The sequence below is a fragment of the Vidua macroura genome, chromosome 21 (assembly GCF_024509145.1).
Source record: "Vidua macroura isolate BioBank_ID:100142 chromosome 21, ASM2450914v1, whole genome shotgun sequence".
NCBI classification, from domain to species: Eukaryota; Metazoa; Chordata; class Aves; order Passeriformes; family Viduidae; genus Vidua; species Vidua macroura.
In genome coordinates, this window is record NC_071591.1 from 1198727 (window position 1) to 1221708 (window position 22982).

A 22982-nucleotide genomic window follows, 5' to 3' on the forward strand; every position below is an offset into this window, starting at 1 on the left:
ATACCAACCATATTCACAGCAATTCATGGCTTCTTGGTACCCTGTACAAATATTCCCAGATTTTACAGGAAGTAGTTGAAGATGGCACTGCAGTTTTCCTTAAAGTAGAGAGAAGTAGGTTAAAAAATCCACTAAAAGCATATATATGTATGTAACCCCCTAACCCTAATCTTAGTTCAAAAAAGTTAAGGATTGTAAGCTTTTTTTAAGAAAAAAAAAAAAAAAAAAGGCACAGGCTGCATTTGAACTGTCACACACGAATCTATCCATTGGCACAAGCCCCTGTCCCACGTGGAAGCGGCACTGGAGCAGCACAGGCTGAAGGATTTCCTCTGGAGCACCGAGTGCAGCCCTGCTCCTCCTGACAGGCACATGGAATGGAGACACTGGAACGTGAATCCACGGCTGTTCCTAAAGCAGTGAGTATTTCCATTGACAGTAATGAAACAAATCATTGATTCAATGAATGAATTTAGCTGGCTGACAATTTTCATGCAGTTAAAGACGATGACTCCTTCAGATCAGGTTGAGATTTTATAAACATTCACATTCTGTAATGAGTTTTCACAGTTTGAGAGAAGGGGCTGATCCTATGCAGAATTCCATACACAAAGCATTTCATTTATTTTTTAAAAATTCTCCAAGTGCTTAAAACACTGCTGAAGTTCCATCGATAGTACCCAATGTACTATTGAACATGTAAAAGTCTCTGCACCAAAACTGAGTTGGCTTTGATAAACACTGGTTTTAAACAGGAACCTGGAGGTGAAGAAGAGCCATTCCAAAAGGGAAAAGTGAGGGAAAGGAGCAATTCTCTGCAGGAGCAAGGCTGGCAGGGGTTTGCTTGTCATGTTTATCTTCTTTTCTCCAGGCTCATGTTTAACTTATCTCTGACAGAGAAATGCGTCAGCAAAATACTCTTTAAGTTTTCAATTAAAAAAAAAATCATGAAACAAAAGGGTTTCCCACTCCCCCAACCCTTCCCAGTTCCTAAGTCTGAAGAGGAGGAAATTAATAAAAACATAAATGGCTACTTTAAAATATACCAAGTAAAAACTGAATTTGCTATTAACCATTTGCAGAAGAGGCAAAGTAGCAGTTATACAAATTACACAAAATCTATGGTAATCCTTACATTAGTATAAAGTGATTTCACTGAAGGAATTATTTCAATATTTCACATTACAGTTAAGATAGAAGGTCTGGCAAACGCTGAGCCCTCGGTAATAGCTGCTATCCTAGATTACACACGACAGTTTTAAGAAAGGACCCTTAAATGATCTACATCCGTAACATTATTTGCCTTAAAAATAAAAAATAAAAAGAATCACTTGCAATACCTCACAGAATCTTCACGTTAAAGCACAACCACCTGTAAGAGTCCTTGTCAAATAACCTGCAAATGATGGAGCCTCTGCTGCGAGTGCTCAACCTCCCACCTGTGTGACCTGGCACCAGTCGCTTTCAGCTGAGAAAAAGAATTCAAGTAAGACTGAGCTGTGCTGGCTCCCGGCTCATGTGCTCGAGGTCCACACGTGCATTTGTTTGGCTATTTGGTGCACGTAACCGATGTCAGGCCTTTGATCTGGGTCGGGGTATATGCACATGCTGACCAGCTCCCGCAGCTGCAAGACAGAAAAACAGGCAGACGTGAGTGAATCCTCTGCTGCCTTCCTGGGAGAGGCTGTGGGAATGCCTGCCCTTGCTCCTGTGCCAGGAGAGGGGAACCTCTTCTGTGCAGATGCTGCTGGGCAGAATGCAGGCATGCGTCTGTCTCGTGTCTGTGTGTCCCACCTCCAAAAGAGCCAGGAAGAACCTTTTCCACCAAATCTTCACTAAAGATTTAAATCCTCCCCAACCTCTGAATGTTTTACAACCCAGAGGAGGACCCAGCCCGTGCACCCAGGGCTGGGGAGAGCACGGGACAGAGGGAGGCACCGTGGCACAAGCAGAACACAGAGAGAGGAAGGAAGGAAACCGAGATCACTTCCAGGATGTGACTGAGGTGGGAGGTGAGGAGGGACCTGCCAGTGAAAGGGAACTGAGGAAAGGGGGAGCCTGAGCAGAGCTCTCAGGAACTGCAGTTGTGCTGCCCTTCCTGCACCACCCCCAGCACCCAGCACTAACCCTGCTCAAGCCTTCCAGCATAACGAGCCTGACCAGCACTTGTGGATCTTAAGCGACTGGACTCAGCTATGAGACCCTGGCGCTTCCTAAAATACCTTTATGAGGAAGAGAAACTGGTCATTGATTATGTCTAATAAATAAAATGCAGAAGGGCTGGAGTCTCCCCACCTCCCAGCCCTCTTTATTGTGCACATGAAAGATTGTAGCTTTTAATTATACAGATACTGAAAGCTGCTGGTACCCCTGAGGCACCAGGAAAAACAGCCTTGAGCCTCTGATCTTCTCACATCCTCCCAGTAGCCACAGTGCCAATTATTTTACCGGTAATTAAAAGCGTGGCCATAGAGCTATCAAGCACACAGCTTCAGCTGCATTAACGAACGTACCCAAGGTTTCCAGCTCTGGATGGAATGAGGCCCAGTCCTTGCTCCCAACCCAGAGCTGCTGCCTGGCCCTGCCCCATTCTCTGGTGACTGACCAGCTCAGGGCAGGGGCATTGCAGCCTTCATAACCCTGAGACCCCAATGACTGAACACGTATCAGCCCTGACCACAAAACTCCCACAAACAACTGAAAGTGCTTCTAGAGCTCTGCCTGTGCCATCAGTACCATTTGTCCAAAGAGTAGCTGTGCTCCCTGGTGCACGCAGCACTGAAACACAGCCCGGGCAGTTCTGTCCTCACTGGCATTCAGCGGCACCTACAGGAACCAGTGGGCTGAGCCTGGATCAGCACCGCCAGCCAGCATCTCCAGTTACCAGCAAATCTGTTCCCAATATAGAAAACCAATCCTGGCTGGATCCCAGCTCCTCCTCCTGCTTCCAGCAGCATGCAGTTGCTCACAGGAGGATCTGGACTGGTGAGGCACAAAAGGCCACAGAGGAGAGGAACATCCCTGAAAGGAAACTAAAGCAGGGGTTGTGCCCCAAACACTGCCTTGTTCCAAGGAAGTACCACGCTGGATGTGTTGGTGCTAGAGCCCTGTTCCAATTCCCTGTTTGTGTTGTTCCAGGGAGCACCAGCAGCAGCTGAGGAGCTGCAGCCACAGGCACAGCCTCTGCCAGCATCCCGTTAATAGTGCATGAACCATCTGCAGTTCTCTGGGACCCAGCACCTTTGAGCTCTAAAGCATCCTTCTCACCCCGACCGTGTCACTGCACTACACACACTCTTTAGCACTGCCAGAGGGAAGCAAACAGACAGTAATTGTAAAGACAGGAAACACATCTGTCAACTTACACTAATTCCTGCTGCCAACAGGCATATCCTGAAATGCAAGCTGCAGCAGCACAGCAAAGGGACGCGCGGAGCTGGGCGCTGCTACGGAGCTTGGGGCAAAAAAATTTTAAAATTCACTTCTACAGACTAGATCTCAAAGCATCGTTTTGCACGAGTTATTTGGCAAGGAAAAACGAAGCAAAAAGTGAAGTGTGGTGCAGGGTCCCTCCCAGGGCGGAGGCCAGACCGGCTGTGCTCGGCATTTCCCCGCATCCTGCCTCCTCCTCAGGATGCTGAGGTAGAGTGAAACAAAAGAAAAACCCCATAGGATACAGTGAACATTTAGAATGCCATTAGCCATTTCCTTTCAAATAGAAGGCAACTGTAAGGAATGAGGAGGTTAAGGAAAACCAGCTGCTTTGTCTAGGTGAGGCAGAAAGAAGTCAAGCTCATCTCAAGAGGCCCTGAGGAAACCCAGCACACGTGTGTGCAGCTGGGCAAGCAGGAACTGGGACATTGGGTTTAGGCACTGCTTCAGATGCTGCTGCCCATCCCTCATGTTCAGACACACAAACCTGGACAGCTGCTCTAGAGCTGCTTATTGCATTAAACTAAATGGCTTTTCTTTTTTTCTTAAAATGAATCCTTCCCCACTTTGTCACACACTGAAGACTTCATAAACAAACATATCAGTGCTCTTATGAAATGTTTTATGGGAAAGGAAACAAGGAGAGGGCTTTCCCACGGCTCACTGCTGGCTTCTGCCAGCATCACAGACTTCCAGTTTCACAATATTTCCCATATTAAGAAATCTTTTTTGTCTTGATTTAGCTTGTCAGTATTCAGACTCCACTAAAGTAATTTGCTCAGCCAGGTATCCAGGACCCGCTGGCCATCCCCTGTTCTTCCCTAGATGTGTGTGGGGGGGGTTCTCCTCCTGGGTTCCCTTTCCCTGTGACAAACTTCACCTCCCCATTCCCCTGCAACCACACTCCCAATTTACCTTTTCAGAATAATGTTCAGCTGGAAGAGGTGGGTAGTCACATTGCTCTATTTTTTGGCAAAGAGAAAACAGGTTCATTTTATCTCCATAGAAGGGACTTTGCAGAGCTGCCATCTGGAGAGAAAAAAACAGAAAATGTTTCAGAAACACAAAGGATTTGAGAGCCGTCAGTACTGCCAGTTTGCAAGAGCCAATTCTGTTCTCAGCCAGTGAGCAGAGCAAGGGATGCTGCTGCTCTCCAGGCCAGGCTGCTCCCCAGCAGAGAGAGACCCCAACAGCTCTGCAGCCCCTGTAGGGCTGGTGCCAGGCTCTGCCAGGGTTCCTAAGAAAAAAAACCCCAAGAATAGGATGCTCAGACCACCAGTCCATCAGCAAGAACTCATCTGGCTCTAAAACAACTCTGAAACCCTCTCAGATACAATCATCTCTATCTTTGGACATTTAGCTGCTTAGAAGATGAAGAATCTTGTAAGCCTGAGCAATATACTTCATCTTTTAAAAAAAACCCCTAAACAACCTCAAAACAAATGTATCCCCTGCCAGAAATCTGCTATTTAGAAAGGAGTATCCTAGGCAGATTTGAGAACAAAACTACTGAAAATGTTCTTCATCATTTTGGTCTTTTTCAGTTTCATCCTGAGGCCAGCTGAAGTTGATGCTTCTCACTGCACATTAAGGGGGTTATTTGATGATTAATGGTCTGTGCTCGTTACCTGTGCAGTGAAAGTGTCTGGAGAACTCCGGCTCTTTCTGACACACAGCGAGCTCCCAGCAGGACTGAAGAGAGCCAGTACCAAATCCTCCAATCTCTTAGCCCACAGTGAGGAACCAAGATTGATGGATTATTAGTGACTTGGTGACAGAGAAGTTTTGTTTGGGCTGCATTCCCAGAGGCACTGCAGGAAGGGGCTGCAGCCAGGGGGTCTCACCAAAACCTCACCACCACTAACACACATCCAAGTGCTGAGCAATGCAGAACACACCAAGTTAAACCATCCTGGGTTTAAAACTATCTTTTAAAGGACTTGGGGAAGAAACCTATGTTTCTTCCTCACTCCTCACCACTACTATCAGGAGTAACACTAAGTTACTCCTCACAAACCCAAAGACCTGAGGGTGAAGAGTCTCCTGACAGGATCCCAAAGAACCCCAGCACTGGGCGAGAGCATTTGAAGATTTTTGAAGGCAAAAGGTGAAGTGCCACTGTTACTTCATTACTGTCATGAACAGCAGTAGGCAAATCAGTAAGAGAAAAATTACACAGTCCAATTAGAGACTACTCCCCAAGTAGGACTGATAGCAAACTGCTCTCAATCAGCTAAAACAAACAGGAGAACCCAGCACGGACTGTTCCAGGGAGAGCACTAATGGGGGCATCAGGGAAAACACAGAAAGCAAGCAAGGGTTAAACAGGGACTCCAAGATCTCAATACACACATCAATAATGCCAGGGAGGCTGAGAGGGGTTTTCCAATTCCCATTAACGTTTCATTCCAGGCTTAGTTAAGTGCTCATGTGCAAAAGGGAAGGAATGAAAAGGACACACTGTGGGGCTCGGGATGGTAAATGCAGGGAATTAAAGTGGAAAGAGAGAGCACCCAGTTGTGACTACAGCAGTCGGGGCTGCAGGGCCATGACCACAGGCACTCCAAGTATCTCACTAACTACAGTTTGTGATGCTACGTTGGGGTTTGCTCCTGACATTATGATTAGAGCAATTACCCCAGGCCAGCCAGATCTCCATGGAAAACGCCCACCACGCAGCATGACTGGTTCAAACATCCAGAGATGGGAATCCCTGTTAGTGTTTAAATTGATCGTCTTGCCAGAACTGCTGAAGTCATTGCTTGTAGCTACATTCTGGGAATTAACAACTTATTTTTATCCCCTCCAAGTTATCTTGCTGACAGATATCTACAGGAAGTGAGGGATGAAGACAGTTACTACTATATTGATAAGAGTTAATAAAAATCACTATGATTATCAATGTCAAAGTTCAGTGGTGCTATGTGGCATCATGTCCCAAAGCCCTCAATGTTCCCTAAGTGGATTCCAGTGGACACACATGTCTCTGAAGGCAATTTGTACATTAAATCTTTCTGCAGCTTATCTACACAATCTATCTGGAGAAATATCAAAAGTGACTCATACCCAAACAAGCATCTCTTCCTTACTTCTAAGCCAAATGAAAAACATTCTCCTTACAAGACATTAAAGCAGATAAAACAGTTCCTTCAAAGACACCCAGATCTGATGCTTAATTTTCAAAATTCTAGAAAGTTTAAGAAGTCTAGTAGTCGTTTAACTACAAACATAAAATTGGTACTTGTCCTGTCCTCCCTGGAATCTGCAATACCTCACAGCTCCTGTTCCCTAAGTTAAGGTTTACCTACGTAGGAAGGAAATTTTAAAATGCTTCACATGCCAAATTTTTCAGATGTTACTGTAGTACTGCTACTCCTACCAGAGAATTATGTTTAGTGTGCAATTAATTCAGTTTCTTGAAATACAAGGAGTACCAAGACTCCTGTGCCATAAGGGGACCATATTGCCTGCAACAAAAACATATCTCAGCACAACGCTAAATATTTCTCTCTGCATAAATCTGGAATCCCATCTCCAGGAGCTCAGCCTGGAGTGACTCAGAGCACCCTGGCACTGCAGCAGCAGCCGGGCAGTGGAGTCCAGCTGGGGCCACTCCAACTGCTCCCAACTGCCCTGGCCAGCCCAGCACCCCAGGGCAGGGCAGGGCCCCAGCTCAGAGCCTTACAGATGTTATGGCAAAATTTACTTTTATCCCGTCACGTCCTACAAGGTTTGTTTAATCAACCAGCTGAAGTACCTGCTCAGCTATAGTAGTTTTCACATCTGATGTGCTCAAAAAAAGAATTACATTTCTGTTTATTCTCTTATTTCATGGGATTACCAGAAGTTGTGTTGAGAAGCAAAATGTCATCAGTTCCCATAATTTGTTAACCAAAGAGGATGTGAGCAATATTCTTGACTATATATCCCAGGGAGTTTTAATTCTCTGGGTGGGGATAAAAGCTTTCTAAATGCTGGCATGCACTGTCACTTGAACTGGAAGAAGCATCCATCTAAAAAAAAGATTTAGATTAGATTATAAAGAAGTACAACAGTGTTTGATACCCTTTGATCCCTGCTAAAAATGAAATCACAAAACCAAAAGCACAGTTACAAAATCACAACACTTCTTTTCAAAATACATGTAATAGCTTGTAAGAACAAGTTGCACACTGGGCAGTTCATCCAAATGTGTCTGCTCTGAGTCTGTGTCTGAAGCTGTAAGACAATGTACAATTAGAAGAACTTCCAGCCATACTACAGTAGTTAGAGACACTGGTTTCACATTACATAAAACCTCTGCTTTTCTTTATCGGAAGTTCCCAAAATTAAAATACCACACTTGGTCAGAATTCCATCTAAGAAACCAGTACCTTGCATTCAAATGAATTTGCTATTTTCAAAACAAATGCAGTCAGGAAAATCTCTGACTATGCTGCCCTGAGAGAGCTCTGCTCCCAGCAGGAAGGAGGGATGCAGTGAGCTGGCATTTCATGGCTTCATCCTCCACATCTACTGGGACCCCAATTCACTCTGGGTGGCACAACCCCTTCGTTCATGCTCAGAAGGTGCAGATGAACACAAAACGAGTCAGCTTCTTCTAAGGATTCTTAACAGGTTGACTGCAGGCAGTCTGACCTACTCAATTCCTGTCCTGAACTGCATGGTTATGGAAAACCCAGGGGAAAAAAGTGAGAAGATACTTGCCTCATACAATAAACAGCCCAAAGACCAGATATCAGACTTAAAGTTATAGCCGTTCTCGTGTATTCGCTCTGGGGACATATAGTAGGGAGTTCCCACTGCAAAAACAAACAAACCAGGGGTTATTGTCTTACAAGTGACTGTGCAACCTGTGTCATGCAGAGAGAGACTTCATTCAAGGGTCAGGTGTAGCACAAAGAGCTGATTAGAACCAAAATATCATCATAAACAGAGCAGAGAATGGTGAACATGGTTGAAAATATCTTGTGTGTTTCTGACATTTGGGAATTGTTTTGTTTCCCTTCCAGGCTCCCAAGAACCTTCCGAGTGTCTTGGATGGACAGAGCCACTGGAAGGGATCATCCCCTTGGTTCACCAGACTGCACTGGGTGTCATGACTGTGACACCAGAGCAGGACTTGGGGGCCAGCACATCACTGAGTGTTCACCTGGCAGGGCACAGAGTGTCACAGGGTGAGCCAGGCCCCAGGGGACATCTGACAGGTCACCAGGCACTGCAGGGGACACTAAGCCCAGCAACAGCCAGGAATGCAAAACCTGTCTGAAAAAATACAAGATAATAATTCCAAGCTTTAAAACCCTGCTCCAGCTTGCAGTTATGTCAGAAGCTGGGGGATTTCTATGTACTTCCACAAGTCTGTATTTTATCAAAAGAAATTTACTCAGTATTTTGGACAGAAGTTACAGGAAATTATTAATAAATTCCTTACCTCAAAAAGGTTCTTTTTAAAATCCTAAATAAGTTTCAGTTGTGGTACTGAAAATACAAGACATCCTGGCAGTCTCAACTACATCAAATAATCCTCAGATACATCATTTATTAAAACATCCAAGGACTGTATATGCTCTTTTCTCCTGCTTCCCCTTGCTTGTCCGTCCCCTGTCAATTTTTTTTTTTTCCTTTTGGCATTCCAGTGTATCCTTCTCCTAATTAAAGACCTTTCCTCACAAGATGGCAAATGCTTAATTTGCCTGTAATATTCAGTTTACAATTTCTCCATTTGAAATGCTGCCTGAAGACAGCTGCAGGACTAATAAGCTGCAGGATGGTGCTAGAGGTGGAAGAACAGCCACCACCTTCCCCAGCGTTCCTACGGAGGGATCTGCACACTGTGGGAAACAAATGAGTTCTGGGGCACAAAGCAACAACCTTGAGAGGCAAATCCCAGGCCCTGGCACCTGCACATGGGACCCAGCACAGAGAAGGTAATTTGTTTGGACCCTCAAGATGTTCAGCAATCAGCTGCCCTGTGCGATGAACTCAGCTCATGCTTTCAGGTCTTTCACTTTAGAAGTTACTTCCCTTTCAATGTGAAGAGTATCCTAATGAGAAGTTACATTTTTGCAAATTCTATAAAAACTACAACACAGGGAAAGTATCCCAGGGAGAGTACTTTGTTTCCATGCTCAGGAGGCGCAGGTCAGACTGGCACAGCCCCAGATCTGGCTGGGTTTAATCGCCCGTGAAAGGCCCCGGTGCAGGGAGGAGACCAGAGCCCTGCCAGCAGTTAAGGATTTTTACTGGACTACACAGAGTAACTTCCTGGGACACCAGGAGCAGACAGGACTCATTCAGAGGCTTTCCATGGCTCTGTCCCATGTGCATGCAACATCCACACCATGGACAGCACAGCTCTCCAAGTAATTCCCACTCATCTGCCAGGTTTCTGTACAAGAACTGACTTGGCTGGGGCAGCACTGATTCATTTTCCTGCTTAAAAATATGCAGCTGCAGAAGAAATGGTGATTCACTCCAGGAAGTTGTGGAAGGCACTTCTGGAAGTCCCCACTGAGCAGCAGTGTGAGACACTTCCCCACCTGCAACTCCTCCTCGCTGCTGCTGTGCCAGCCACGCCAGGAGCTCCGGGAGCAGTGAGCACGTGGCTGGCAGGAGGAGCCCAGCCCCGCTCCTGCCCCGGCGGTGCCCGGGCTGGGCAGTGCCAGGGCCCTCAGCCGTGCTGCTCTGGCACTCTGCTGTTCCAGGTCACAGCCTGGGCACCGCGAGCCAGCAACAACGTGCGGGCTCCAGAGCCCGGCCCCGCTGCCCTGGCAGCAGCTCTGCTGGGCCCCACTGTCGGTTCAGATCACGCCTGGCCGGGCGTGCCCGTGGTGACAGGGCTGTGACAGGGCTGTGACAGGGCTGTGACAGGGCTGTGACAGGGCTGTGGCACGGCTCAGTGCGTCACCGGCCCCGCTTCGGGGGCACGGGGCTGCTCCGTGCCATTAATGGCTCGGGGAGCCCTCCACGCCTGAGCTCATCTCGTGGAGCCCACCTTGCACATTTACCTATCATTACTGTAGTCTTGTCAGCAAATGTACAAACAAGCAGGCTCTGCGTTTCAAAACTGATGCATTAATTTTTAAATAACTGTCATGATAAAAGACTGACAAGGCCAATTCTCTTTATGGCCTGTCCAACATTACGTGGGAATCTCCTGTAATGAGCATCTTCTAGAAAGCTGCACAAGGCTTCCAGTGCAATCAGTCGGGGCTCGCCATTGCATCCCATTAGTCAATTTGACAAGAACAGTCTAATCGGAGACTATTAATCAGAAACTTTCTTCAGCATTTGCCCTGCTGAAAATACAAAATATTGCTCAGATTCAACATTACTCACCAGGTGGTAGAGTAATGCATTTGAAGTTATAAAGGTCACAAAACCATAGGGAAGATTATTGTTAAGGAAGGAGCTTTCTGCTCTGCTTCTGGAAGCTGGAGCCCTTCACTTGAGCATCAGCCACTTCAGAGATGCCAGAGCATTCCTGCTCTCCCAGCACTGCCCATGGGCAGCGACAACAACCCTGGGATAGCTTCAACATCCAAGATAGGGAAATGCTCATTATTCCCAGTTAGGATTAGAAGCAGAGTCTCTTCTTTCACCAGGAAAACACAAAGGCAAAACTGGCAAAGTTATTCCAAAAATGAAATTCAAATTCCACTCCTCTCACATCTGCAAACATGGCTCAGCAATGAGCAATGCTTCCTGAGAAATTCGTCCCTAGCTGCTCATGGGCACAATGAAATTTGAATTTTAGGAGGCTTTTTAAATGCCTACATGCAAAACAGGCATTAACAGTTTCTAATAGTAATAAAGTTTTTCCAGAGCTATCAGCTTAGTGTTAGGATGAGCAATGCTAGTGCATGTTCCATGAACACACATATAGCTGAGAAAAATATCTGCATCTGTTTTAGTGCTACCTGGTGGTGCAAACACAGCAGGGAAGCAATTCTGCTGGAAAATGAGAGTCTGGGTCTCACCTGGCTCACCCTCTCCATCCACACTTGTAGGTTACCAGGAAAAACATCCAGCATTATTTAAAAGGCGTCGAGTTCTCGAGTATCCCTTTCTAAACTTTTGCGTTCTTTGGGGTGTATTTCCAACAAGGCAGCTCAGGTCTTTTTCCAGGAGAATTTGGGAATTAGCTGAAGTAAAACTGTGGTCAAACACACTCAAATAGATTTTAAATTCCTTCAAATCTCAGTGTGAGATGCCCCCACTAATGTTCATGGGGGAAACAAAAACAAAAAAGCAGATGAAATCTTCTTACTCTTAGAGAAAAACAATAAATATTTTGTGCATAATATTGCAGCTGTTGTAACAAGATCTGTTGTCCTAAGCTCTTTATTTTTTTTCTCTTTTTTTTTTCATTTCATTCATATTATTGAATCACAGATCCCTACCAATCTCCTTAAAGTCCTGTGGTTGGGTTGGGTTTTTTGGTTGGCTGGCTGGGTTTTTCATGTGTAAACAGTAAAATCTATCTGTAGCAATTCTGCACCTCTCTTTTCTTCTGAACTAGAGGCAAACCAAGAACTCCAAACACACTTGGCTGGTGACATGTTCAGTGGATTTCTTGTGTCCATTTTTTTCTTACCAAGTCCTGATTACCAGCCCCTCCAAGCCCTGGGATTTTGTTTCGGATGGCAAACTGGCTTGGCAAGCAAAAGAAAGAAAAAAAGGCAGACAAATGCTCCATTTATTGAAGAGCTCTTCAGTTCCTCCCTGTTCACCCTGACATCCAAGCAGGAACCAGAAGGAACGTGTAACACCCCACGTAGTCCAATCCAGGGCTATTGGCATGTTCTAAACTGGGAAGATTTGACTTACATGAATCTCCCAGAAGGAAAATCTGCTCCAAGTATATTCTTGTCCAAGAATAAATAATAAATCATCTGCTCCAAAACAAGACTATTCTGTGTAAAATTGGTTTTTTTTGGGGTTTGGTTGGTTGTTTTTCTTATTCCTCTTGTTTCTTCAAAGTGTAAAGCCAGTCAGAAGCCCTGGATAATGCCAAGTTTATTTGGCTAAAAATGGACATTATTATACCAGTTCTCAAAAAAGTTATCCGTTGTAATATTAATGGAAATTCTCTGTATTTATTACAGCTCCTATTAAAACAAGATCTACCAGCTTAATATTAAGTTTGCCAAGTCTAAAATTAGGGAAGGAAGGTGAACCACCCTGTTGTAACAAGTAAATTCACCTCAGCTACACCCAGTACCTCTAAAACATGAATTTGCTGGTGAGGCTTGCACAGGCTCTTCCCTATGGAAAAGCATCTCCTGTCTTCTCTCCAGGGAGAAGCGGCAGTGGCAGCCGAGGTGTCGCCCTGTGAACTCCCACAGCCCCAGCTGGTTCCTGCTGCCTGTCCCGGCACCGTGAGAGGCTGGAGGTGCCCATGCTGCCCCTCTGGCAGGTGTGCCCCTGGAGGTTTTCCAGGGGCCAGGGCTTTCCCTGCCCCACGGTCTCCCGCTGCCCCGGCGCCGCTCCCGGCTCCCGCCGGCACTCGGAGCACGGCACTCGCCGGCATCTCACGAGCTGTGTACAGGCAAATCTTTCATTTTTCTTTCATTACCTCGGCATGTACTGTCACTTAATTTTTATGTATGCAATCCTTCCTGACAAATATGATCTGCTGCCTGGTAATTCATCTGACGTTCATTCTGTTCCTTGCTCTAATTACGGCTCCGTTCCCGCCGCGGCGGCGGGCGCTGCCGAGCCCCTGCTACACCTGTCAGCCGGGTCGGGACTGCCTGATGCCCTTTCATGCCAGTCTGCTGCTAGCAAATACAACCAAAGGGAGAAATGAGATGAATATATTTGCATAAGCCGCACATTCAATTCATGGGTCAGCAGCCAGAGAAATGATGGTTCAGGGCGGTTGCCGGGGCAACGCAGCACCGGGAAGGGCCCGGGCTCCGCGTCGCGCCCGGCCCGCGCGGGTGCCCCGCTCTGGTCTGGAGTGCTCGTCCCTCACAGCTCCTCCAGCAAATGTCTTAATTAAACCAAACCCAAGATCAGTCGATTTCCTGCTGCTACTAAACCTCTATCTCTGGCAAATTATCAAAAAAAATAGAAAGACGCTTCACGTCCGCGTATTTTCTGATTGTTAAAATATTCTTTTTCACTTGGAGCCAAGAACTGCTGGAAATGGTGATGTGTCCATCCCTCCCACAGCACCTCCAGTCTCACTCGCTGCCCCCTCTGTCCTGCACCTCTCACCTGCTTGCAGGACACTGGTGATGTGAGGAAGGGCAGGATTTGTGCACCAGGGCTGAGCTCTTCCTACTCCAGCTTTCTCAATTAAGAGAAAGCAGCCCTGGTAAAGGTCACAAGCTTGGCTTACATGTGCAGCCAGTTTCCAAGCCCCAATTTATTCTTATTAATATAATAAGTGCAGCAGTCAAACTGGGTAAGATCATATAATTAGACATGATCATATTTTGGCCTGTTCAGATGATGTGATTGTAACTTCCTCTGAAGAGGATTTATTTTCATCTATTAAGTATGGTGGGGATATATCCTAGGACAGCTTTTGATACAAAGAGAAATCTGAAATCTCCTATTTTATGAAAGGAAACTATAGAAATGCCTCCTATTTTTTAAGCACACACAGAACAAGGCAGGTGTTTTCCTTCCTTGTGCACTGAGAAGCCCAGTGCTGCTGGCCAGTATTAGCCATGAAATTTGTTCACGTCTAAGAAAGGATTCAGCAAGACACACTCAGCAGAAATTGCACAAACAAAAATGTGAAACAAATATTGTCTGTTCCAAAGGCAACTGAGAGACATTAGTTTAAAAGAGCTTAAATATTGCAACAAAAGCCAAAGTTCCTTCACTGCTGCAATACAGAAGCACCTTTGGGACTCAAAAAATTCAGACCCCTTAATAAAAATGGAAAATCAGCCACCTCTCAAGAGGTTACAGACAAAATTATGAAATACTTTATACTGTAAGACTTGAAGAATGAACTGCATAACTGTGCAATTTTCTATAGCACTAGAATTAATGTTAACACTAAAAATGAGGAAGACAACCTTGAGATATGCGGAAGGCACGAATAAAAGGATGTTTAAAGGATAGGCCAGATTTCATCCCTTTTTGGGACAGATGGGCAGTCCCAGCCCCTGTCAGGGCAGAGACCTGACCAGCAAAGGTAAAAAGGTAAAAGGTATTGGGGGAACACTGAATTCCAGCAAGCACCGTGCAGCCAAAGTGCTATTTAGAGTGGAAAAGCTGCATTTGCTACGTTTGCTGTAAAACACACACCAGGCCAGGCCTTCCAGAAAAAAAGAACGGATTTTAAAACAGAAGAGCATTTAAATGCAGTCCCCATCCCCTGACTCCCACTCGTGTCACCATGGGAGGATGGACACCCTGTGTTTGAACATCAGAGCTGACAGTGCACGCCAGGCCCTGCTTAACGAGTACCAGCTTACCTAAGGAATGTGCTGCAGTGGTTTTAGAACTAAAAAACCGGCCTAATCCAAGATCTCCCAGCTTCACCACCCCTGTGGCTGTTATAAACACGTTGGCTGGTTTTATGTCTGCAAGAAGAAAAAGGTAAAAGGTCAAAGCCACAAAAGGTTATTTGGTTCTAATGCTGCAACAGAAGCATCGCCTGGAGCGCTGACGGTACAAAGAGGCTCGAGCAGAACCCTGTTTCTTTAGAGCTTTGATAGGCTCAATCTTCCAAGGCTTCGAGCTCTGCACAGACACAAAAATCAGAGTGTACTTCCCAGCACACAAGAAATACCAATGAGGGAAAATGTAGGAAACAGCTCAACAGAACAGAAGCAACCTCTTTAACTGCTAGAAATCAAAGACATGAGCCCAGTTCTCTTTGGGAATGATCACTTTCCACAGGAAACTGCACTGCCCACCACCATCCCCTCATGGAAAGGATAATTCCTGCTCCACATATACATAAATTTGGGCTCTACACAGCCCAGTTGGTTCATGGAGGGTAGAAATCACTACAAGCCCAGTTTCCCAAGCAGTCATGTCAGAACTGAGTTAGAGGCTCTTCCCTCATGTTAGAGCAGACTCAATGTGAGAGGCTCCCCATTTCAGCCATTACAGACCTAATTCAGGTCCAAGTGATACACTGCATCAGGGGATGTGTAACAGAGTAAAAATGATACCACATTGCTGAAAAATATAGTGAAGAGTTCCCTCCTTCAAAGGAGCAAGGAAATAACAAGCAACCAAGATGGGTGCTGGTACCTTTTGGGAAATTTGCATTTCCTGAGTCCAGTCCTTCCCAAAGCACCCCACTGACATTGAAAGCAATAGTGTAATTTTTGGATAGAGCTCAAAGTTATAAGATGTTCTGAGACAAGAGATTCAAAAATAATTAATGAAAATAGAGAACAGGTTATGAGAGTGTGGGACATATTTGTATTAATATTTCAGAAAAGCCCGCAAGACAGGAAAACTCTTCTCAACTCTCTAAGGTCACAGCTAATATAATGAAGACTATTTCTTAGAGTTCACTGTATCCAGGAGTCTCAGCATTTTATTTCTGACACTTTTCTAATGGCAAGTTTGACACTTCTACTTAATATCAGTGTCTGGAATACAAAGCAGCTCATCTTCCTAACACCACCCTCACTTCGGCCTGAATGCTTTAACGATGAGGCTGAGACAGAAGGAGAAATCCATCTTGCAGGCTCCAGCCTCTCTAAACATGCATTGGCTGAACATCAGCATAATTGTTTTTGAATGTAGGCGCTTACTAATTGGAACATTATATTATTATTCAGTGAAAAGAGACTGAATTAATGTTACCTCTGTGCATCACCCTGCGGGAGTGCATGTGTTCCACTGCACTGCATAACTGCACAAAATATTTCCACACCGTCCTTTCCGGGATTAACCGTTTCTGCTTTTTAAAATACTGTGGGAGGAAATAAATAAAAGATCAGTGAAAAAGCAACATATTTGACTCGTTCCTGGAATTGTGTTAGTCAGCTGCAGGTTGCTCATGTCTTCCAGATCTGCAGCTGCATGACTTTTCTTCTGATTAGCTTTTAACTCCTCCTCTCTGTGCGGAAACTTCGATGCAGTTCACTAATTAACAACTATTATGAAAAATATGCTTAAATAGGTTTGACATTTTTGAATGGACACAATTATGATTAGCATTAATCTCCTTAATTACCTTGCAAAACATATTTAATGCCTCAAAACAACAAATGTCTCAAATATTTTGCCTTAAGAAACAAAAGGCCATTAAATAACCCCCTTGTAAACATTTGTTATTGCATTGACTACTAACAAGGACAAGGAAATCCGCTTCCCTTTTTTAAAAGATGTCCAGAGCATCAATAAAGTATCCATGTTCCTTCTGTGATCAGGTAGAATAATATATTCCATTTCATGCACAATAGGAATACTAAATGAACTGCACTCTCTAGTGAGACAGGACTCCTGATCAGCTGGGTGTGCTCAGGCGGCGCCGAGCGCAGCCGGGTCCCCGTTCCAGGGACCTCTGGTGCCTCAAAGCTCTCAGAATAATGGGCAGCACAAAGCAGCACCACCGAGTGCAGCGTGGCCCTGGCTCCTGCAATACTGAAGTCTTCTTCAAGCCACTACAGGAATAAAGAGCCAGCTGCACACTTCAGTGAAGGCCAAACGTTACAGACCTTCAGCTGCTCTCCTTCCTTTGCAGGGGGGCACACCAGCTGTGTCTGGCACCGCACCCAGGCATCCCAAAACTGCAGGGCTCGGATCCTTGGTCCCTGGCTTCTCACTGAGCCAGCTCTACAGCCAGAGCATTAACAAAATACCCTTCAACACTCCCAGAGGTTTCCCATTGCTCCTCAAGCCCTGCCACACAGGGTGGCACTGGGGGCACCACACACCGCCCTGCCTCACCACAGCTGCACTTCCTTTGCATCGCACCCGTGACAATTCCCATCTGCAGCAGGAATAAAGGAAGGGAATGGCTTGCTGCCCCTTTCTGCATCTCATGCTTTCCCCTCTCAGCACTGACATCTGATGTCCGTTGTCACATTCTCTACTTTATGTGAAATGCTGTTACCAGTTCGTGTTTGACTCGAGCAATGGCAAATTTTCTTTTGCAGATCAGCTGTGAAGGGGCACGACTGTGCAATTCCCCAGGCAGCAAATCTGACAGATTGCAACAGTCTCAACCCAAAACTCAAGAGAGAGAACAGAGGAATTACAGAGGGTGAGGGAGAAAGTGTTATATACACAATAAAATTATTTAATTCTCATTAAAATATTTAAGAGTGGATATGCAAGACCAGAAGTGATAATTTTCTAAATGTCATGTCCAATAAGGTTCGCCTGACATTTACAAGGAAGTCCCAACTCTCCAGTGGGTTTTCCTGCAGCTCTACATCCCTCATAAATAATGCAGACACTGGGGCGTGACAGAGACAGGCCCTGGGTTTATCACCCTCACACCTTGCAAGGGTTGTCACTGCTGCTCCACTGAAAATCCTCACAGGAGCTTCAGCTCCTGGGGAGGGGAGAGGATGACATGGAGGAGCTGGTGGGGAAACTCCCCTGCTGCAGTGGAGCTGCATTTAGGAGGAAACTTTTGTTCCCTCTTGGTTTTGGTGTTTCTACCTCTGTTAGAAATAAAAAAGAATTGAATTCCTAGATTTGCACCAGTTGAAAAACTTCATATAAATTGAAACCTTGAAAAAAACAAATGACCTTGAAAAAAACAAATGCATCTTCTTCATGTCTGAAATACAGAGGGAACACAGAGCTGTGGACACTGGAAGCCAGCACAATCCAGCACTGGGCAAGCACCAATCTGACACTCTATCAGTTATGTTTTGGAAAATGTAACTCTTATTATGACACAAAGTTATTTTTAAAAATTAAATAGCCAACCTTGATAAGCCAATTAACATATTTGTCAGTATTTTTAAACTAAAAACTACAGATGACTAAAAAATACAAATATTTCATATCGTGAAATCTTACAATTCTGTAGGTAAAACTTTTGTAAGCTAAGACTGCAAACTCAAGCAGAACCCTTGCACAGCCCAGGAAGGTCTCACACAGCCCTAACTTCTGCTCTCACAGTCCTGGGTTTTTTCCATCTTTGACCGCAACCACCAAAAGCCCGAGATGAGCTGCAAGTGGAAATGGTGGGAAAAGGGCAAAACCCAGCAGAAGCCCCAAGGAAACAGGAGGACAAAGGCAGAGCTGCTGCCTGGGCAGAAGGAGCTCCCCGAGGCTGGGGCAGATCCCCCTTCCCCCTCGAGTGAGGCTGGACTGGAGCTCCGGGGCTCTCCCCAGGGGTGACTCTGCCCAAGTGCTGCTCCCAGCCCTCGCCCAGGGGCTCTCCTGTCAGACCAAGCAGATTTTCCTGGATCCTCGAAATTTAGCCATTGACTATGGACTGAATGGGTAACTTGTTTGACAGCCTTTGGCCTAGTGCCTCATGGCTCTGCTGGCAAAGAAAACAAATCTGTTAATAAGATATTTTAACTGTGACAACAAGGAGGAGGAGAACTTTCCAAACATTCATTTATGATAATTACAGAATAATGATGGCAAAAACCAGGTAAAACATGGAGAGAAGGTTGAGAGTGCTAACAAACATGATATAACACATCTGTTCTCACAAGGGATGTATGTCTAAAGATTAACATGTCAAAGAAAATATAAAAGCAGGTGGTAACAGCTTAACTAAAGCTGGTTTGCAGCAATACAAGTATTCCTAAGAGCAACATAAAAGAAGAACAAGTACTTGAAACATTTTCTCAAACCCAAATCCCCATTGCAAAGGAAGTCAATAGACTTCCTTGAATGTCTTCAGTGTCAGACAGGCGACGTGAATAGTGAACCCAACAGTAATTAAATGTCCCCATCAATCACAGACTGAGTAAATCAACCTTGTAAATAACACACGTGTCCCACCAGATCACAGACACTCCCCTCTGCAGCAGTGACCAGAAACTCAGGGCACGGCCTGGGGTATTTAAAGTGCCACCAGACACTTGGGTTCAGGTCTGGAAGCAACTCATGGGTGTGCAAAACTGTAAGAGGAGAAAAAAATGCTTCCAACCCAGCTGTGCTCATCCCACTGCCTCAGGTCTGCCTAATCCTGGAAGCCTGCAGCACCTCCAGGACAGACACATCCTTACCTTAATCATCTGAGAGAGATCCCCAGCATCAGCCAGCTCCAGGACAATGTTGAGTTCATTGTCTTCAATGAAAGAATCCAAATACTTAATTATGTTGGGGTGGTTCAGTTGCTGCAGAGGGAGGGAATGCAAGAGGAGCAGTTACAACGTGCTCAGGACAACTCCCAGACACAACACCTGCACCTCCTGTGAGCAAAACCTTCACAGTGGGGGCACCCACAGCCTGGGCCAAACTGCTCCAGACAAAATCCTGGGAGAAATAGCATTTCCCACAGGCACAGCATCCTGGAGATGTCCTTGGCAAAGAGAATTCCACCCAAGGAGACTGAAACAACCTCTTCTATTGCAAACTTCAAAACATTTAAAAGCAACATCCTGAAGGATACCATGTTAAGCAATAACCAATTTTTCTCCTCCATTAAATAGAAACAAACACCCAGATGTTGGTTACAGTACTCAAGGTCTCTTTGCCCCTTAAAAGAACAACAAAACTAAATTAAAACTTTGAAGCAGGACAATAATACACAAATTGCAGACGTCAGTTTATTATCTGATTATTTATGCTGGCTTCTTCACTAATTAATTTCTCATTTCAGTATAGCTCATTCTTATATTCACAACTGATGCTTGAATGTTTTTTTCCCAAAACCCAAAAATATCACAGATCCTCTTTCTGAATGTAAACCTCAGCATTATTTTCCTCCATAACTATTGAGCAACTGGCTCATGTTTATCCTTCCCTACAGCCTACAGACTCAGGCTACAACTGCATGAATTTGAACAGAAATTCCTAAAATCACAGGCACAGAAGTAATTATTTAATATTTTTAGAATGAAATTTACTAGCTAAACTAAATTTTTAGCCTTTTACAGTCTGTTGCATTTACTAAAAATAGATATTTAAACTTACATGACATGCACAGGCAAAACTGCTTTCTCCTTTACTGTGTAAGCTTTATTTGCCAACCTGAAAACTATTTTTTCCACAAAACAAAACAAACAAAAACCAAAGCACCAAAAAAAAAAAAAAAAGAAAAAAGAAAAGAAAGGAAAAAAGTTATTATAAAAATTCTTACCTTCAAGAGGTCAATTTCTTTAATGCAATCTTGCCTTGCCTTGGCATCCATCATTTCAAAAATCTTCCAACACAAAAACATGGAAGATAAAAATGAAACAACAACAAAAAAATACTTTATACTTTAACAAGCAGTTGGTGTTTCCTTCCCCAGTTTGTACATCCTCTACTGTTATGAGTATTCACACAATCCCCAGATCAAAGAAAGATTAATGTTTTCTTTATTTTGAAACCACCATAGGGATAACATTGGGGTAAAACTAATTTTAAAACCCATAGGCAATATTCTAAGCAGCACCAAAAAAAAAAAAATACAAGTTTGTGAATTTGCTGCTGTGATCTTCATTGGTTTAATTATTATTAATTTCATATAGTAAATAAAAGACAAAATGTTTACTTTTCTCTTTAAACAGATACAGCTTCCACTGATTTCTCTGTAATAATTAACAATAACATTGAGCATGAACATTCATTCTGCAACAATCACTAAGTCACTGGAAATGAGAGTTTGGAGGATTTGTTGAAGGATTAAAGGCGAATTTCTTCAAACAAAATGCTGTTCTGAATACTGCCCAATACTTTCAGCCAAGTTTAAAAAAATCTACACTTCTGACATCCAAGTTGTCACAAATCCTTCTCCAACTCCAGCAGCAAGCTCCAGCCTTTTCCCCTCCCATGTTCCTGTGGCTCAGCTGTGTTGGGGTGGCAGCTCCTCGTGGCACCAGGGCCTCGCTGTCTCACACATTTAATAACAATTTGGTGAGCACTCTTCACAAAGCAAAAGGTGAAATGTAACATCACTATGAAATGGCAGTAGTGCTGTGCAATTCCTGACAGGAACCCACTGGGGGTGATGAGGGAGCAAGAGCCTGCAGGCCCTGCAGAGTTCTCAGCCTCCAGGTCAGCGGGCACGCCTTGGATCGTTCCCATCCCGCCCCGAAGAGGAGACTGCCCTGAAACGCTCACCTGCACTTTCTTCAGTGCCACGGGTTTCCTGTCCAGAAGACAAGTTGCTTTGTAAACTTCGCTGAACTGGCCTCGTCCGATCTTTTTCTCAATCTGAAAATCTGCCAAGGTGCAGCGATACGGGTACGACGTTAAATGTCTCTGTCAAAGGAAAGGCAGTCAGGGACCCCAGAGAGCCACGCGGCCCCTCCTGCTCCCACTGCTCGTGGGCGAGGGCTCAACCTCGGCCCGTCACGGTGGAGAACATCCCACCACAAACGCACCAATTCCAGCAGCAACGCAGGCTGGAGGAAGCCAAACGGCTTCTTTAAAAAGGGAATTAAAGTCTTGCCTTCCGTGTAAGTAACTAATTAATCCCAAGCTGCTCTCGCTCGTTCCACAGCCTCTCATCAGCTCTGCCTGCCCGCATCAGCGGGGAGACGCCGATGCCGCAGCCGAGCAGTCCCAGGTAAACACCCAGCCAGGCAGGGAGACACAGCCTAACGAGGAGCACGGAGCCCACGGACCGCGAGCGCTCCCGAGAGCCCCGCCGGTCTCCTCTGTAATTAGCACGGCTGCCAAACAATGTTTAAAAAAGAAATTATGAAAATTAATTACTCAAAGTTAGCACACGTGCCAAGCAGAACGTTTTCGAGTTTCAGCATCTTGAGCCATTTCAGAGTTTGCATGAAAAGCCACAAAAAGAGAAGTTCCCAGCACAGGCTGGGGGTGGGGAAGGGCTTCCCAGGGATGGGCCAGGCCTGCAGCCAAACCAGAGCAGCCACGCCCAGCACAAGTGTCCCGGGAGGGCTGCATGGGTTAAGGAATGGCTATTGCTACCACTGCCATTTCCTAATGCAGCAGGAGAGGGCTGGAATTGAGATTTGAAATGCAGGGAAAGCTTTCAGCCCAGCGTTCGGACCTGCAGCTATTTCTGAAGGCAAGTCCCTCAGAAAGAGGAAGGTCATTTCTCCAAGTGCTTCCTTCAAGCAGTTCAGGGCATGGTTCCCTTTAAGAACCCTCCAGTCTCCCCTACACTCTGGAACCAGTCACCAGCTATTAACTGCAATCAAAGTTTGGGTCAGCTCTCATGCTTGTGCTGTGCTTGGAATTATGCTGCATTCACAGAGAGAACAAAAACCAAACCAAAGTCTAAGGATTCATTTCTCCAAGTTTGGCAGTGTACACTATCCAATAAACTGGGAGCATCCTCTCAGTGATGAGGGAACAGGTATCCTGCAGTTATCAGGTAAAGGGCAGAAGGCTACAACTGCTTTGCTTTATTGTTTATATACATTCTTCTCTAAGTTACTAAATTATCACGAGTAAGGCAACACAGGATGAAACAGACAAAACTTCCAATTAATCAGCCCCTGCAGCCTTCTCAGTTC

At 45.1% G+C, this 22982-nt stretch overlaps 1 protein-coding gene across 1 annotated transcript in view; it reads right to left on the bottom strand.

Annotated features, from left to right (window-relative positions):
- Nucleotides 1–600: 600 nt before the first annotated feature.
- The window catches only part of NEK6 (NIMA related kinase 6), a 45018-nt gene continuing 22636 nt past the window's right edge, over nucleotides 601–22982 (bottom strand). The window contains exons 3-10 of the mRNA XM_053996361.1: nucleotides 21613–21753; nucleotides 20648–20710; nucleotides 19572–19682; nucleotides 16228–16336; nucleotides 14877–14984; nucleotides 8140–8234; nucleotides 4348–4461; nucleotides 601–1625 (exon numbers count right to left, since the gene is read on the bottom strand). Of these exons, the coding sequence (XP_053852336.1) occupies nucleotides 1515–1625; nucleotides 4348–4461; nucleotides 8140–8234; nucleotides 14877–14984; nucleotides 16228–16336; nucleotides 19572–19682; nucleotides 20648–20710; nucleotides 21613–21753 (852 nt within the window). The 3' untranslated portion in view covers nucleotides 601–1514. The remainder of the gene's footprint in view (nucleotides 1626–4347; nucleotides 4462–8139; nucleotides 8235–14876; nucleotides 14985–16227; nucleotides 16337–19571; nucleotides 19683–20647; nucleotides 20711–21612; nucleotides 21754–22982) is intronic.